The 15,185-nt window shown below is 37.4% G+C and overlaps 1 protein-coding gene across 1 annotated transcript; it reads left to right on the forward strand.

Annotated features, from left to right (window-relative positions):
- Positions 1-14,753: 14,753 nt before the first annotated feature.
- Positions 14,754-15,185, forward strand: LOC145821931 (uncharacterized). Its single transcript, XM_082918503.1, has one exon. It carries the CDS (start codon positions 14,754-14,756, stop codon positions 15,183-15,185), a length of 432 nt encoding a protein of 143 aa, XP_082774629.1.

The following is a 15,185-nucleotide window of genomic DNA, read 5'->3' on the forward strand; positions in this document are numbered from 1 at the left end:
GCCTTCTCTAGCCTTTTCTTTAGTCCATCCAAGATGACCTTGTTTGATGCTTCTGCTTGGCCATTTTCTTAAGGATATGCTGGTGTAGAATTGTAGAATTCTATCTTGTATTCTTCACAAAAGCCTCTAAAGATTCTGCCATCAAACTGGGTGCCGTTGTCTGATATTAGGGCTTTAGGTATGCCGAATCGAGTAATGATATTCTGCCAGACGAACTTCTTCACATCTTTTTCCTTGATTGATGCCAATGCTTCTGCTTCCACCCACTTTGTAAAATAGTCTGTTGCTGCGAGAAAGAACTTCCTGTTTCCAGGCGCTGCTGGAAGTGGTCCTACTATGTCCAAGCCCCACATTGCAAAGGGCCATGGGCTGGTCAATGGTAGGAGTTCTCTAGCCGGCTGATGTATTTGATGTGCAAACTTCTGACATTTCTCACACTTCTTCACATACTTCTCTGAGTCTGCTTGCATGTATGGCCACCAGTATCCTTGCGAAATGGCTCTGTAAGCTAACGATCTTCCTCCTTGGTGGCTTCTGCACACCCCTTCATGTATTTCGAACAAGAATGCTTCTACTTTACTGGGGTGGACACACTTTAGATAAGGTCTTGAGAATGACTTTTTGTACAATGCCATAGATGGGGAGAGCCAAAATCGCTGCGACTTTGCTCGAATTTTGTTGGCTTCTTTCTTGTCTTCTGGTAAGATGACGTCTTTTAAGAACAGTATGATAGGATCCATCCATGAGGGGCCTAATTTGGCGCAACATACCTCTTTTACTTCGGGGTCTTCAATGCTTGGTCTTGGTAGGTAGTCAATTAGTAGTGGGTGAGGGATGAATGTATCTGCCATTGACGCAAAACCTGCTAGTTCATCTGCTCTGCTGTTTTCCTCCATGCCAATCTGTTCTATCCTTACTACTTCAAATTTCTTGATCTCTGTTCTGACCAATTCTTGGTACTTGGCCATCCTGTCATCTTTTGCTTCATAGTCGCCAGAAATTTGGTTTACCACCAGCTGTGTGTCGCTGTAGATCATTAGTTCGGTGGCCTTCATGTAGAATGCTGATTTGAGTCCTGCCAGAAGTGCTTCATACTCCGCTTCGTTGTTTGATGCTGTGAAGCCAAGGTTGATTGCTTGCTCCACAACCAGGCTGTCTGGTGAGATGAGGACTATGCCAAGTCCTGCACCATGCCGGTTGGATACTCCATCTATAAAGAGCTTCCACATCTCTCCAACGAACAACTTCCAGCAAGTGGAGAGGTCAGATGATGTCGTGGGATCAAGAATGTTGCTGGTGTTTTCTTCAAGGTCCATGCTTGCTGTCTGCCCCTTGCTATCTGATTGTACCAAGTTTTTATTTGTTGGTGAGTCTTGGCTCGGTGTAGCTTGGTTCGCTTCTTCCTTGCTGTCTTTATTCTGGTCTACCTTGGGGTCTGACTGAATATCCTGCACCAGGGGTTGCGCTATTCCGGCGTCAACTTCTATCCCTGGTTTGGTTGTATCAGTCAGGTCGACTGGGCAGATATGATGACTTCTTGGGATGAATTCTGCGACAAAGTCTGCCAAAGCTTGGGCCTTTATCACGGTTCTGGGTTGGAACTTGATGTCGAATTGTCCCAACTCTACTGCCCACTTCAAGATTCGCCCAGAAAAGTTTGCCCTCTCAAACAAAGCTTTTAATGGGAAAGCTGTGAGGATGACTATAGTGTGGGTGTGAAAGTAGTGTGATAACTTTCTTGAGGCCATCATCAAGGCCAATGCCAGTTTTTCCAGTGGCAAGTACCTTGTTTCGGCACCCAGTAATGTCTTGCTGACATAATAGATGGGCAGATATTGGATTCCTTCCGCACGAACCAACACTGCGCTAATCGCGTGCTGAGACCGCTAGGTACAGGAAGAGTTCTTCTCCAGGTATTGGGGTGACTAGCAGTGGTGGAGAAGACATGTATTCTTTCAAGCTTTCCAGAGTGCGGTCACATTCTTCGTCCCACTCGAACTTGGCTTTTAACGCTTGAAAAAATGGTCGTAGTCTGTCTGACGATCAGCTAATGAATCGGTTGAGTGCAGCAGCCATGCTGGTGAGATGTTGTACTTCTTTTACTGAGTTAGGTCTCTCCAGATCCTGAATAGCCTTGATCTGGGAGTGGTCTGCCTCAATATCCCGGTTGGTCACTAAGAAGCCCAGGAATTTGCCAGATCCTACACCGAATGCGCACTTGGATACATTAAGGCGCAACTTGTGCTTCTTCAGAATTTGGAACATCTCACCTAGGTCCCTTAGATAGTCATTCTTATCCTTGCTCTTGACCACCATGTCGTCAATGTAAGCTTCCATTGTTTTGCCTAACAATGGTTTAAAGATCTTGGTGACCATCCGTTGGAATGTTGCCCCTACATTTTTTAGGCCAAAGGGCATGACCTTGTAGCAATACAGTCCTCTTGGAGTAGTAAAGGACGTGACCTCCTGGTCTGGTTCGTACATGGCGATCTGATGGTAGCCTCTATACGCATCTAGAAAGCTAAGTCGGTTGTGCCCCGCCGTCAGGTCTACTAATTGATCTATCCGTGGTAGGGGAAGCTGTCTTTTGGGCATGCTCTGTTGACTGTCTTAGAGTCGACGCAGACACGCCATTTGCCATTCTTCTTTGGTACCACGACTGTGTTGCAAAATCCATCTGGGGTAGTGCACCTCTCTGATAGCTCCTGCCTCTAGCAGATTTCCCACCTCTTCCGCCACTATCTCGGCGTGGTGGAGTGCCGATCTGCGAGTGCGCTGAATGATTAGTCTGGCAGATGGGTGGACATTGAGTTGGTGACAGATGAAGTTTGGATTAATGCCTGGCATGTCGTAGGGTGTCCAGGCGAACACTTCGATGTTAGAGGTCAAGAATTTCAAGACCTCTAATCTCTCAGTGCTGGACAACGATGAACCGAGCAAAAAGAACTTATCCGGGTTCTTATCATCTATCCCTACCTTTACCAAGTCTTCCACTGCTTTTTGGTCAGCTGCTTTGCCGACATCTGTGAACAATTCATTGCTCTCAGGTTTTTCCACCGAATGAACATATCCCTTGGCAGCGCGGCTGCCATTAACCGTGACAAAGCATTGCTTGGACATAATCTGGTCTCCAAAGACCTCTTCAATTACTCCGGCTCCGTTGGGGAACCGCATTACTTGATAATAGGATGACGCTACTGATTTCATGGCATGAAGCCATGTTCTTCCCAAGATTATGTTGTAAGTGGAAGGGACTTTTAACACCTAAAACTCCACTTGTTTTGTCACACTTTCTGCCCTGACTAGAAGAATGATTTTACCGAATGGCCATTCTGGCATTGAGTTGAATCCGATCAGGGGAGATACAGCCGGTGCCAGGTCTTTGTCCTCCAATTTCAGTTGTCTGAAGGTGTCGTAGTACATTATCTCACACGAGCTACCTTGGTCTATCAGAATTCGCTTGACGTCATAGTCCTTGATGCGGAGGGTGACGACCAGTGCATCGTTGTGGGGGCAATATATTCTTTCCAAGTCCTTGTCTGAAAAAGACATGACGTTCGTGGCCTCTGTTCTCCCCTTTTTGATGGTAGGTTAGGCACTTAGTGCCTCCCTTAAGTGCTCAGCCTTCTTGATCGATCCTCTGAGCTCGCATACACGCTCAGGTTCGAATACCCCATGTATCACATTGATCACTCCTTGAGGTGGGGCGTTAATTCACATTCCATTGGGGTTATTGTGGTCCTGGGGGGCTGGTTGCGTCCCTCCTTCAATGTATTTATCCAAGTGACCGGCTGCCACCAACTCCTCCAGATGCTGTCTCAATGGCATACAATTTTCAGTGCGGTGCCCCTTTTCTTTGTGGAAGGTGCATCGTGACCTTTCATTGTAGTCTTTTTGTGCTTCTCCTAGCTTAGCTGGCCATCTGACGAAAGGTTCATCACGTATTTCACTCAGAATCTGGTAGATCGGTTTCTTGAATACCGTGGTTATGGCAGTGCGAACTCTCAACCATCTTTTATCTTGGTCCTCTCCGTTGTCTCACCTGCCTCATCCGTTTTTGTTCGGACGTTCTACTGCGTTGATCTTTGCTGTGGTCTTTTTATCTGGTACTACGGTCGTGCCAGATTTTGTTTTGGCACAGGCACCATCCTCTTCCACCCTGATGTACTGATGCACTCTTTCCATCAAGGCCTCCATGGTAAGGGGCAGTGTCATGGTGATTGAGTCCCTTAGTCTGTTTCCGACTGGAAGGCCTCTTTTGTACTGTGCAATGGCGAGATTGGTGGAGCAGTCCCCAATCTGGTTGAATGTCTCCCAGTAGCGACTATTGTAGGATCTTAGTGTCTCCTTTTCGCTCATGTCGATGGAGAGTAACTGGTCAATCTCCACCGAGGTTTTGGTGTTCGTTCTGAACCTCGTGACGAACGCCTCCGCCAATTGTGCCCAGGAGGCTATGCTGCCTTCTGGAAGTTTTTCGAACCAAGTCAAGCCTAGATCACCAATGCTTGATGGGATGAGGATGCACATCAAAGCCTCGTTTCGCCGATATACCGCCATAACCTGGCGGAAGTGGCTTAGGTATATATAGGGGTCTGTCTTCCCCTCGTACGTGGTGAATTTGGGTTGAAGGAATCCTGAAGGAAGGGGCGCGTTTTCGATTGCCGGAACGAACGGCGAGGTCTGCAGCCTTGCTAACGCTTTGTCCGTCGGCTCGTAGGCAGGGCGTAGTAACGGCATTCCGACCTCGATGCTTCCATGCGTCCGAGGAGCCAACCGCTAAAGGGCAGACACCCTGCGAGGGTTGCGCGCCTTAATATCCTCCTTCCATCGTGCCTTTTCTTCCAACATGTTCCGCAAATCGGACGATCTTGGTAACTCCGTCTACTTGGATGATGTCCGGTGCGAGCGCGAGGGTCGATAGGTACTTTCCTCAGTGTAAGACCTTAATGATCTCGTTCTCTCAGACCTGGAGTAACGAGTTCTGGAGGTTCTGGATTGAGTCTCGCCTGTCCTGAGGCTTCTACTCTCTGCTTGAGATGGTGTGGAATGCCTTCCACGGTCTTCTGAGCGGCGAGGGGGCGTCTTGCTTTTGCGCCGCTCTCCTGTCGCCACTCCTTTTCCCTTCATCTGGCGCTTCATGGCCTCCATATCCGCCGCCATCTTCCTTATTAATTCATCTTGCTCCTTCACACGGTCCTCCAGAACTTGAGGATCAATTCTCCGCCTTTGTCAGTCAGGACTTCGTGAACGAGAGTGACGGGGGCTGTTAGTCCTCCTCCTCTCCCTTGTATCCCTCCTGGGATTTTGTCGTTGTGGCTCTAAGTCCGCCATGGGAGGGATAGAAGGTAGGCCTTCGCGTCTTGCACCTCCCTCTGGTGTCTGTCCGTCGATGGCGGACTGCGGCAAATCTTCGTTGTGCACCATTGCTTTTAAAGAGGAAAAGCTTGATCAAGAGGTCTTGTTCTAGTCTGCAATTCCCACAGACGGCGCCAATTGTACGAGAAAGAAATAAACCTTCCCGTATAATCTTGTTGATCAAGTCCGCATTCCTCCAAACGTCGTCGCTTTACTCCCTGAAAACACAAACGTGAGCTAACCGGCGGGTGTGTGCCGGAAACCCCTCCGATGCCTAAGTCAGCAAAATAGACAAGTAGACAAAAAGCTCTGTGTATCAAAGTTGTGTGTTACCTCTCCAAATGTGATATTTGTGAGCTTTTATAGGTTTCATGTGGCATAATCCAAATAGGACTTTTACATCTCCATGCAGAGTCCTCCTAGGATTCATACTCCTGAAGGATAATGCTTATCCTTCAACACCCCCCTCACTGCTTAAACCAAGTGAGATGGTTTTACCATGGCCGGACTACCATACAACCGAGATAACTGCCAGATCGGCTCTTTACTTCCTCACTTCTACCTCGGCTTTGCATGCCAAGACCGAGCTATTCGCAGAAGAGTTGGACCGAGTTAACCAAGAACAAAAGTCCCGAAGAAGGCTCCGTATATCTCGGCTAAAGATTACGACCGGGCCAACCAATTTGACCTTGGCGACCGAGATAACAACAAGGCCTTCTTGGACCGAGCTAATGAAAAAAGCCATTTTACTCCGCCTTTCTTACTACGGCCCAAAGCAGCCCATTATCTAATATCGGCCCAATTTATTCATATAAATTACCCTCTCAATTGATAATAGTTTGTCCTGTTTATTAGGTTGTGAATAGTTAGGAATTTCAACGGTGATGTATTTCTTTGACGATGTGATTTTTATTTTTTAATTTATGTATATTTTTGTATTAGATCGTAATTCACATTTAGGCCACACATTTTTTGGATTTTATGTTAATATGTTTTAGCGAGAGATTATGGGTTTTGGTGTAATTAACATACAGGCCATGCTTATTAATGTATACTTGGCACACTTGCATTCACACATAAACGCATAATCATGTTAATGTTAATGTTTACGTTTGTTCCCTATTCGTGATTGAACGCACATCTCCAAATGAATTCTAGAAAAAAAAAAAAAAGAAGCTTTTTAATGCTTGTGTTTGTTGTTTGATTGCAAACTTGCGAATGCAATGTATGTGTCAATTTGTAATTCATTTTCACAATGGTAATTTGTTTTCATATTGTAACTGTACAATAGATTTCACATTGCAAGAAAAAAGTGTGTTTCACATTGCTTTTTATTTGAACTTGACTATATGCAAAGGTGTCTTTTGTTAAAAATGGTGGTTACAATGAATTAGTTCTAATATGGTAATGTGGTCTTCACATTTGAATCCCCACGAACCCATCCATAGACAAATTAATATGAATTCCACCAATCAAGGAAACTGAAAATAAATAAGGAAGTGAAATTTGAATCCCTCCAAATGAGGGTAATCCAAATATGTAGGGCAAAATAGTCTGAAATTGACAACTCAAAATATTAAAAAGATCTCATGAATCATATGTTCAAAACATTAGAACTTGCTAGCCTACAAGAAAAAATACATGATACATAGGACACCTAGATGGGATTTACTGATAAATTTCTCTAGAAAGAATATAAAATGATGTGAGATATATATATTTATCATTTCAAATCAAAAAATTCATCAAAATAGTTTATTATTTTACAAACATTATTTTATATTTTTCTAATGATGTTTATTAAAAAAAAAAATCAAAAATTATTTTGATGAAAGGGTCAAACTCGGGATTTTTTTTATCATTTCCCCAAAATTTTATGTTTTACATCATTTTTCCATGAGATGAAGGTTTTTTTAATTTACTTATTTTAATTTTTGAAGCAGAGCTTAAGGCGGAAACTGAGCCGTCTCCATGATTGTGATTATAAATAACAGTGATACTAGAGACCTCTAATTTAGAGGCTCTAAACACACTTCTAATGAGATGAAAAAGGCAAAAAAAAAAAAAAAACACAGACACAGAACTGACAGTGGCAGTGAATGGGACCCACTGTTACATCACTAGTGACACCTTTAATTAGAGATCCCAAGCATTTTTGTATAAATAATCAGTTAAAACGTAACGATTTATTTTGTTTTATTTTTTTACTTTAGCTAGAAAGTGTTAAGAAAGTAGTTTTAAAAAGCCACATTTTGAGCGCATTTTCTTACAACAATGCCAAATGTACATAATGGAATACCGATATTTCTATGTAAGACGCCTGTGCATTTAATTTTATTGCAATTTTTAATGTATAAAAATGAGCACAATTTTAAAAAGTCTCATTTTGACCATACTTTTAAAATTTGTAAGATGAAAAATTTAAATTAGTGAGATTCATAAAATAAAATAGGGTAAATTATATTTACTTCCTTTGAGATTTCAGATAATTAGAAGGACTTCTTCTGTGATTTCAATAATTATACTAATATTTCTTACTTTTGAAACTATTATCAAAATTTCTCCATTATTAAGCTATTTAACAAAATTTGCAGATATCATACTAATATCATACCAATATCATACCAAAAATGAAAAAAATTATCCATTAATTACTTTTATCTATTCGAATGAGAAATTCCACTCACCTCTCCTGAGATTTTGCATATATATTATCAAAGATCCATACATACTTTATCATTATGTAATAAAATTCTTAAATTTTATGCATTATTAAATAAAATATTTAAATTGTTAAGACATTATTAAATCATTTAATGAAAAAAAAACTTAATTTTTATTGATAAAATATTTAAAAATAAATAATCTCTCTAAAATTAATGTTAGATAATATCATAATAATTTAATATAAGACTTATTTTACACCACATAAATAACCTAAAATTTATTATTTTAAGTAATACATTTATTATTTGAATTTTTTTAAAAGTTAAAATAAATAGATTTATTTTTTTCCCAACAATTTGCATTACTTATGTATTCATATGTAAAAAAATTATTATTTTATCTTTCTTAATCATATATTATTCTCAAATTTTAATTTTTTATGTTTGAGACATTAAATTTCTAATCGCCTCACAATCAATTAAAATTATTTAATAGAGAATGAAAGATTAAGAAATCATTTGAGAATAATAAACAATTCAAACAATTTATCATTTCTTACACCTAAAATTAAAATTAATCTTTACTTGAATGGAGAAATTATTTGAGATACTCAATTAATTTGTAATGTATGATACTTAAAATCTATTTCTTCATCTTTATTTATCTCATTTAAACTATTTTTATTAAATTAAATCTTAAAATTTATTTCGCATCTTCATTAATGGTTGAATTTTTATTTTATTTTTTATTTATAAAAGTTCAAAAACTTGTGGAAAAAAATAAAGTCAAGAAATTATATTTACATTTTTAAAAAATTATGAAAAATAAATAATAATTTCATATACATTTAATAGGGTCAATTAAATTTTTTTTCCTTTAGAAAGTGTTTTATTTCATTGTATGTTTAAATTAGTATTAGAGTCTGATTTCTCAGTCTTATCAATAAAATTATATGAGTATTAGCTATACGAAAGAAGTAAAATTAGATAAATTAAATAATAACACTTTGCTATAAATAATAGAACAAAATAAAGGTGAGAAATTAAAAAATAAAGTAAAAATTTAACTATTAATAAAGGTGAGAAATTAACTTTAATTTTAACAATCTTAGAACAAATGAGTATAATTTAATATAAGACTTATTTCACATCACATAAATAACCTAAAATTTATTATTTTAAGTAATGCATTTATTATTTGAATTTTTTTAAAAGTTAAAATAAATAGATTTATTTTTTTCCCAACAATTTGCATTACTTATGTATTCATACATAAAAAAAATTATTATTTTATCTTTCTTAATCATAGGGTCAATTAATTTTTTTTTTCTTTAGAAAGTGTTTTATTTCATTGTATGTTTAAATTAGTATTAGAATCTGATTTCTCAGTCTTGTCAATAAAATTATATGAGTATTAGCTATACGAAAGAAGTAAAATTAGATAAATTAAATAATAATACTTTGCTATAAATAATAATAGAACAAAATAAAGGTGAGAAATTAAAAAATAAAGTAAAAATTTAACTATTAATAAAGGTGAGAAATTAATTTTAAGATTTAATTTAATAATAATAGTTTAAATGAGAAAAATAAAGATGGAGAAATATTCCGTTTGGGAAGAGAGGTTTAGAGCTTTTTTGGCTAAAATAGTCACAAAAAACAAAATAAGTTTTTTAGCCAAATAAGACAGAACATCACATCCAACCCATAATCATTACATTCTTTTTCTCACAAAAAATTCAAAAAAGCCAAAAGTCATTCCTAAACTAGACTTTTTAATCCCAGACTAAAATAGTTAAAAAAGTTAAAAAGCCAACCCACTTCTCAAACGAAGCCTAGTATCATACAACAAATTAATTGAGTATTTTAGTATTCTAAAATAATTTTTCCATTCATGTAAAGGTTAATTTTATTTTTAGGTGTAAGAAATGAGAAATTATTTGAATTGTTTATTATTCTCAAATGATTTTTTGATTTTTTATTTCTTATTACCTAATTAGATTTTTTTTTTACCTCTTTATTTTTTTTTTTTTGATTTTTTTAATCATGTAAGAGTAATTTGCATTTTCTAAAAATATGTATTGATTAGAAATTTAACGACTCAAAGATAAAAATTGAAATTTGTTAATAATATCTTAACAATTTAGGGATAAATAATTTTCTCACAGATGAATAAATAAATAGAACAAATTACTGGGAAACAAAAATTCCATTTCTTTCACCTTAAAAAAAAAAAGGGAAAAAAATTTTAAATTTAATACATTAATTAAAATTGATAAATATTTCATTGTTTATAGTGTAAAATAAGTTTTATAAGTATTGTATTAATTATTAGGGTATTATATTAAACTATTATGGCATGTTTGATTGGGTGGATTAGAGCATGGGATTGAGATTATTAATCTATGGGCCCAATTATCGTATGTTTGTTTTAACATTTTGGTTTAAGATTATTAATCCAACGGATAATTAATCCAACAAATTTGTAAGATTATTAGTGATGGGGGTAGGAGTGGGATTATTAATCCAATGGATATTAATCCAATTGGCTAGTGAATACCACACTAATTTAATAAGATTACTAATACTTCACTATTAGTCTTGTGAATCAAACATGACCTTAAGGTGTTAAATTAAAATATGTATGAATCTTTAATGATATATATGCAAAATCTCATGAGAGGTGAGTGAAACTTTTCATTTAAATAGCTTATTAATTCGAAAGGGCAATATGATCATTTTGGATAAAAATATAACAGTATTTGTGCTAAATTAATGGATTGGGAGAATTTTAATATTGTCAACAAAAGTAAAAAAAGTTTCCATAATTATTGAAACTATATGAAAAAGGCTCTGTTTGGTTGTTAATTCAAATCAATTTTCAACACGTGAGCTCGCGCATGAAGTTTGAATACGACGTTCAAAAATTGATTCCACGTGTTAATTCAAATTACATTTTGAAAATCTATTTGGCAGCTTGTATCTCCCTTTCAACGTTTCTGCCTTCTTCATTGTCTCTGCAACTTTCACGTGAAGCTCATCTACATCAATCCTTCAGATTCATCACGGGTGGCTTCTCTGTATCAAACATCCGTACTTCAAATTCATCACGGGTGGGTTTCAGACTCATTTTATAAATAATGAATCCACCCAACCCGCTCTGTACTGGTATCATATTTCACAAATCGACTGAGTTACGATTTGTGCGTTGTGGACGATTCTTATTACGGGCAACCAAACAACGACGACTGCGAGGTGAAATTACTCACAAATTTATTTACATATTTTGTTATAGGGAAATTATTTGAGAAATTTATCTTAATTTATTTTTAATTTTTTTCAGGTCAAATTTATCAAATTTATTGTCGAATCCGACGAGCAAATAGTGGCACATTCAATCAATATACACATTCCGTCACCGGCGATAACTATTCAACTCCCACTGATCTGGTAAATAAATCCTTCATCCTTCATCTGTTATCTGAAAATGATTTTATCTGTTATCTGAAAATGATTTCGGACGAGTCGATAAACGATTTCATTCTTCATCCTGAATTGTTTCAACTTTTTTGTTCTTCAAGAATAGTCAGTAAATCAATCTTCATCTGTTATGTATAAATGATTTCAGAGAAGTTGAAATCAGTTTCTAAATGGTTTGTGAGAATTTGTAGAGGCGTATTTTCTATTTCAGATCGGTTGTTCTTTCAAATTATGAACTGTTTGAACCTTTGAACTTGAAGCGGTAGTGCCTGGGACACCCGGCCGGTCGTCTCCCGGGTCATCCGGCCGGTCGACCGGCCAGTCAACCACCCGGTCCTCCCACCTTGTCTTCTGGTTTTCCATTTCTTCGTTAATGGTTTGAACTGTTTGAACCTTTCATCAATCAGTTAATGGTTTGAACTGTGCAGTGCCTGGGACACCCTGCCAGTCGTCCCCCGGGTCATCCGGCCGGTCAACCACCCGGTCCTCCCACCTCTTCCGGTTTTCCATTTCTTCGTTAAAACCTACCAGTCTGTTTGAACCTACCGGGCTTTTTTACTGATTTTTTTCCTTAATTTTTCTTTTACTGATTTGTTTCCTCCTATTTAAACACAATGTTAACTGATTTTTTTTTTATTTGTGGTTATATGTTACTGATTTGTTTCCTCCTATATAAACACAATGTTAATTGATTTTTTTTTTTTTATTTGTGGTTATATTTCTGCTATCTGAATGTTTTTTTTTTGTGGTTATATTTCTGCTATTTAAATTCAATTAATCTGCTATGTATTTTTTTCCTTGAAATAAAATCATCTGTTCTTTTTCCTTTATCTGTGTTCTCCTTCAAACCATTTTGACACTGTTATTATTGTATATCCATCACAGACTACTTTAAAATACTCTATTATGCTTGTATATCCATCCCGATGACAATGAGAACACCAAAATGTGGATGCCCAGAATTGAAACGAAATTAATAAATATGTTGAGAGATGAGGTTAGAAACAATCAAACAACGGGCCGTACTACTTCGTGGACAATTAGGCATTGGAATCATTATGCAAATCAGTTGCACAACATATATGGATTTCGGTATACAGGTATCAAGGTGCGCCAAAAATATCAGCGATTGAAAGCTGATTACCAGACATTTAAGCGACTGTAGGCACAGACTGGTCTGGGATGGGATCCTATTATAGGCACTGTTGTTGCACCCGATGAATTTTGGGATAAGGTTTTCCATTAATCTGTACTATTTTCTAATTTTATTTTAAACATTTCATGATATATACGGTGCTGAATTCTTGTTTTGTAATTGTTGTAGGCTAGCAGAAATGTGAAGAAGTTTAGGACAAAAGGGTTTGAATATTTTCAAGAAATGACAGAAATTGTTGAAAATTGTTGTGCCACAGGGGCCCTGTCTCGTGCATCCACACAAGGACCCCTTGACTCGGAAGAAGAAGAAGATGACATGTTAAATAAATTTTGGAACACTGATGCTGGTGGAAGTAACGCTGGTGGGAGTAATGCTGCTGAGGCCATTCCTGTTGACTTATTCGGGGATGAGTATATGGATCCAGCAAAGGGCAAAGGTCACAAGAGGGGCCTTGCAACCAGCCAGACTGACAGTGGTCGTTCCAAAAAGTCACGATCAAGTGGGCTTTATAATGTGTGCGCAGCTTTCACATCCTATGTACAAGCCAAAACAGGACATTCACGTACACGAGAAAATGAGACTGAGGCTGTAAGTGCAGGTGGTGATGATTATTCCCTTGATGCATGTCAAGATGCATTGCTTGAGCTTGGGGACTTACCACCGTTGCAGTACATTAGGGCACTGACACTGTTCAAAGATAATGAATGGCGAAGGTTTTTTATGCGCACTCCTACCCATTTGCGCCTAGCCATGATCCTCGCTTTGCAGTGAACTGAGAAGTTCTGTGTTGCTTGTGTTAGCAAATCTTCTTCGCTGAACTGTTTGATGATTTCATTATTCCTGATTTTTTTTTTTTTTCATTCCATCATATCCTCTTTCCTTTTCTATGTTCGTATGTTTTTTTTTTTGAACTTTTAAGTGTTTTCTATTATATTAAAACTATGTTATGTTATTATAATATGACCGTGTGTTAAATAAATTTTGTTCTCCTCTGAATTTTACTGTTTCACCAATAACGGTAACTATTACAGCATGAATAACATATTTTATAATTATGCTTTTACTGTGATGTAGACAAAGGCATATGTCATCTGACAGAGAAAACAATACAATGGAGCTCTCATCAGAGGAGGATGAGGTTGTTGATGATTTTATGGATTTTTTGATGATTGCTTTAATGCATAACCATATCAACGCGTCAAGTAGTTGTCGACCGCAGCGAACGTGTCCATTCAGAGGTGATGATTACATCTTCGGCCTATTAAATGGCCATTCAGAAACAATGATGAACGTTATGCGAATGGATGCACAAACATTCATTTTATTGAAAGACACTTTACTTCATAATGGCTTTATCGATACTGAACATATGCATATCAGTGTGGAGGAATCGCTTGGAATTTTTTTATACACTTTTGCACAAAATGATCGCCATTGAATAATGGCAAATAGATTTCAACACTCCACGGAAACAATTTGTCGGCACATAAAAATTGTTATGCGGGCATTGTGCAAGCTTTCATCATCGGTTATCAAACCACGTAACCTAGAGGACATACCGGAAAAAATTTTAAATGACAGGAGGTTTTTTTCCTGGTTCAAGGTACGAACAGTATGACTGTCCTGTAAGTTTGTTCATATCAATAAGTGTTAATAAATATTATTTTTTTTTATTATGAAAGTAATATCGAAGTTTGATTCGCTCTTAATATCAAACAAATATCTGTCAATTAGGATTGTATCGGTGCTATCGATCGCACATTGGTGGATGCATGGGTCCCTACTTCAAGACAAAATACATTCCGCGGTCGGAAAGCAACGGTATCGCAAAATGTACTCGCAGCTTGCGACTTCGATATGTTGTTCACATTTATTAATTCTGGATGGGAAGGTAGCGCTCACGACAACGCTATTCTGCTTGACTTTATTACACGAGTTGATCTACAGTTCCCACACCCACCCAATGGTGACTGTCCCTGAATAACATACGATACACTTTTTTCCTTGTCTGTTTTTGTACATATCAATTGACAGAACTGTGTATTCATTATTTACATGTATGCAAGTACTATTTAGTTGATGCTAGTTTCACGAACATGCCTGGATTTCTTGCCCCATTTCGGTCTCAACGGTATCACTTGCAAGAGTTTCATGGCCATCGTTATGTAGGACCTAAGGAATTGTTTAACCATCGACATTTGTCATTACGCAATGTCATAGAAAGAACATTTGGTGTTTTGGAGAAGCGCTTCCCAATATTGCGGTTCTTGCCAAATTACAAGTCTACACGACAAGGGTCTATCGTGATTGCATGTTGTGTAGTGCACAATTGGATCCGTTTGCATGCAGCTATAGATCCATTCTTTATGGAAGCTGATAATGAAATGGCCGCAGAAGCAGAAGCAGATGGGCTTGTTGGAGATCAAGCTGACTACGTTGACATGTCACAACATGGGTTAACGTCCCAATCGAACGTTAGGGATGCAATTGCTACTGCTATGTGGCAAAATCATGTTCACCATGCATAG

The sequence above is a fragment of the Camellia sinensis genome, chromosome 3 (assembly GCF_055761805.1).
Source record: "Camellia sinensis isolate YWXY chromosome 3, ASM5576180v1, whole genome shotgun sequence".
In the NCBI taxonomy this organism is placed as follows: Eukaryota; Viridiplantae; Streptophyta; class Magnoliopsida; order Ericales; family Theaceae; genus Camellia; species Camellia sinensis.

What these genes read in the sequence shown, in the direction of transcription:
- LOC145821931 (XM_082918503.1), top strand. Translation starts at nt 14,754, where the DNA reads ATGCCTGGATTTCTTGCCCCATTTCGGTCTCAACGGTATCACTTGCAA.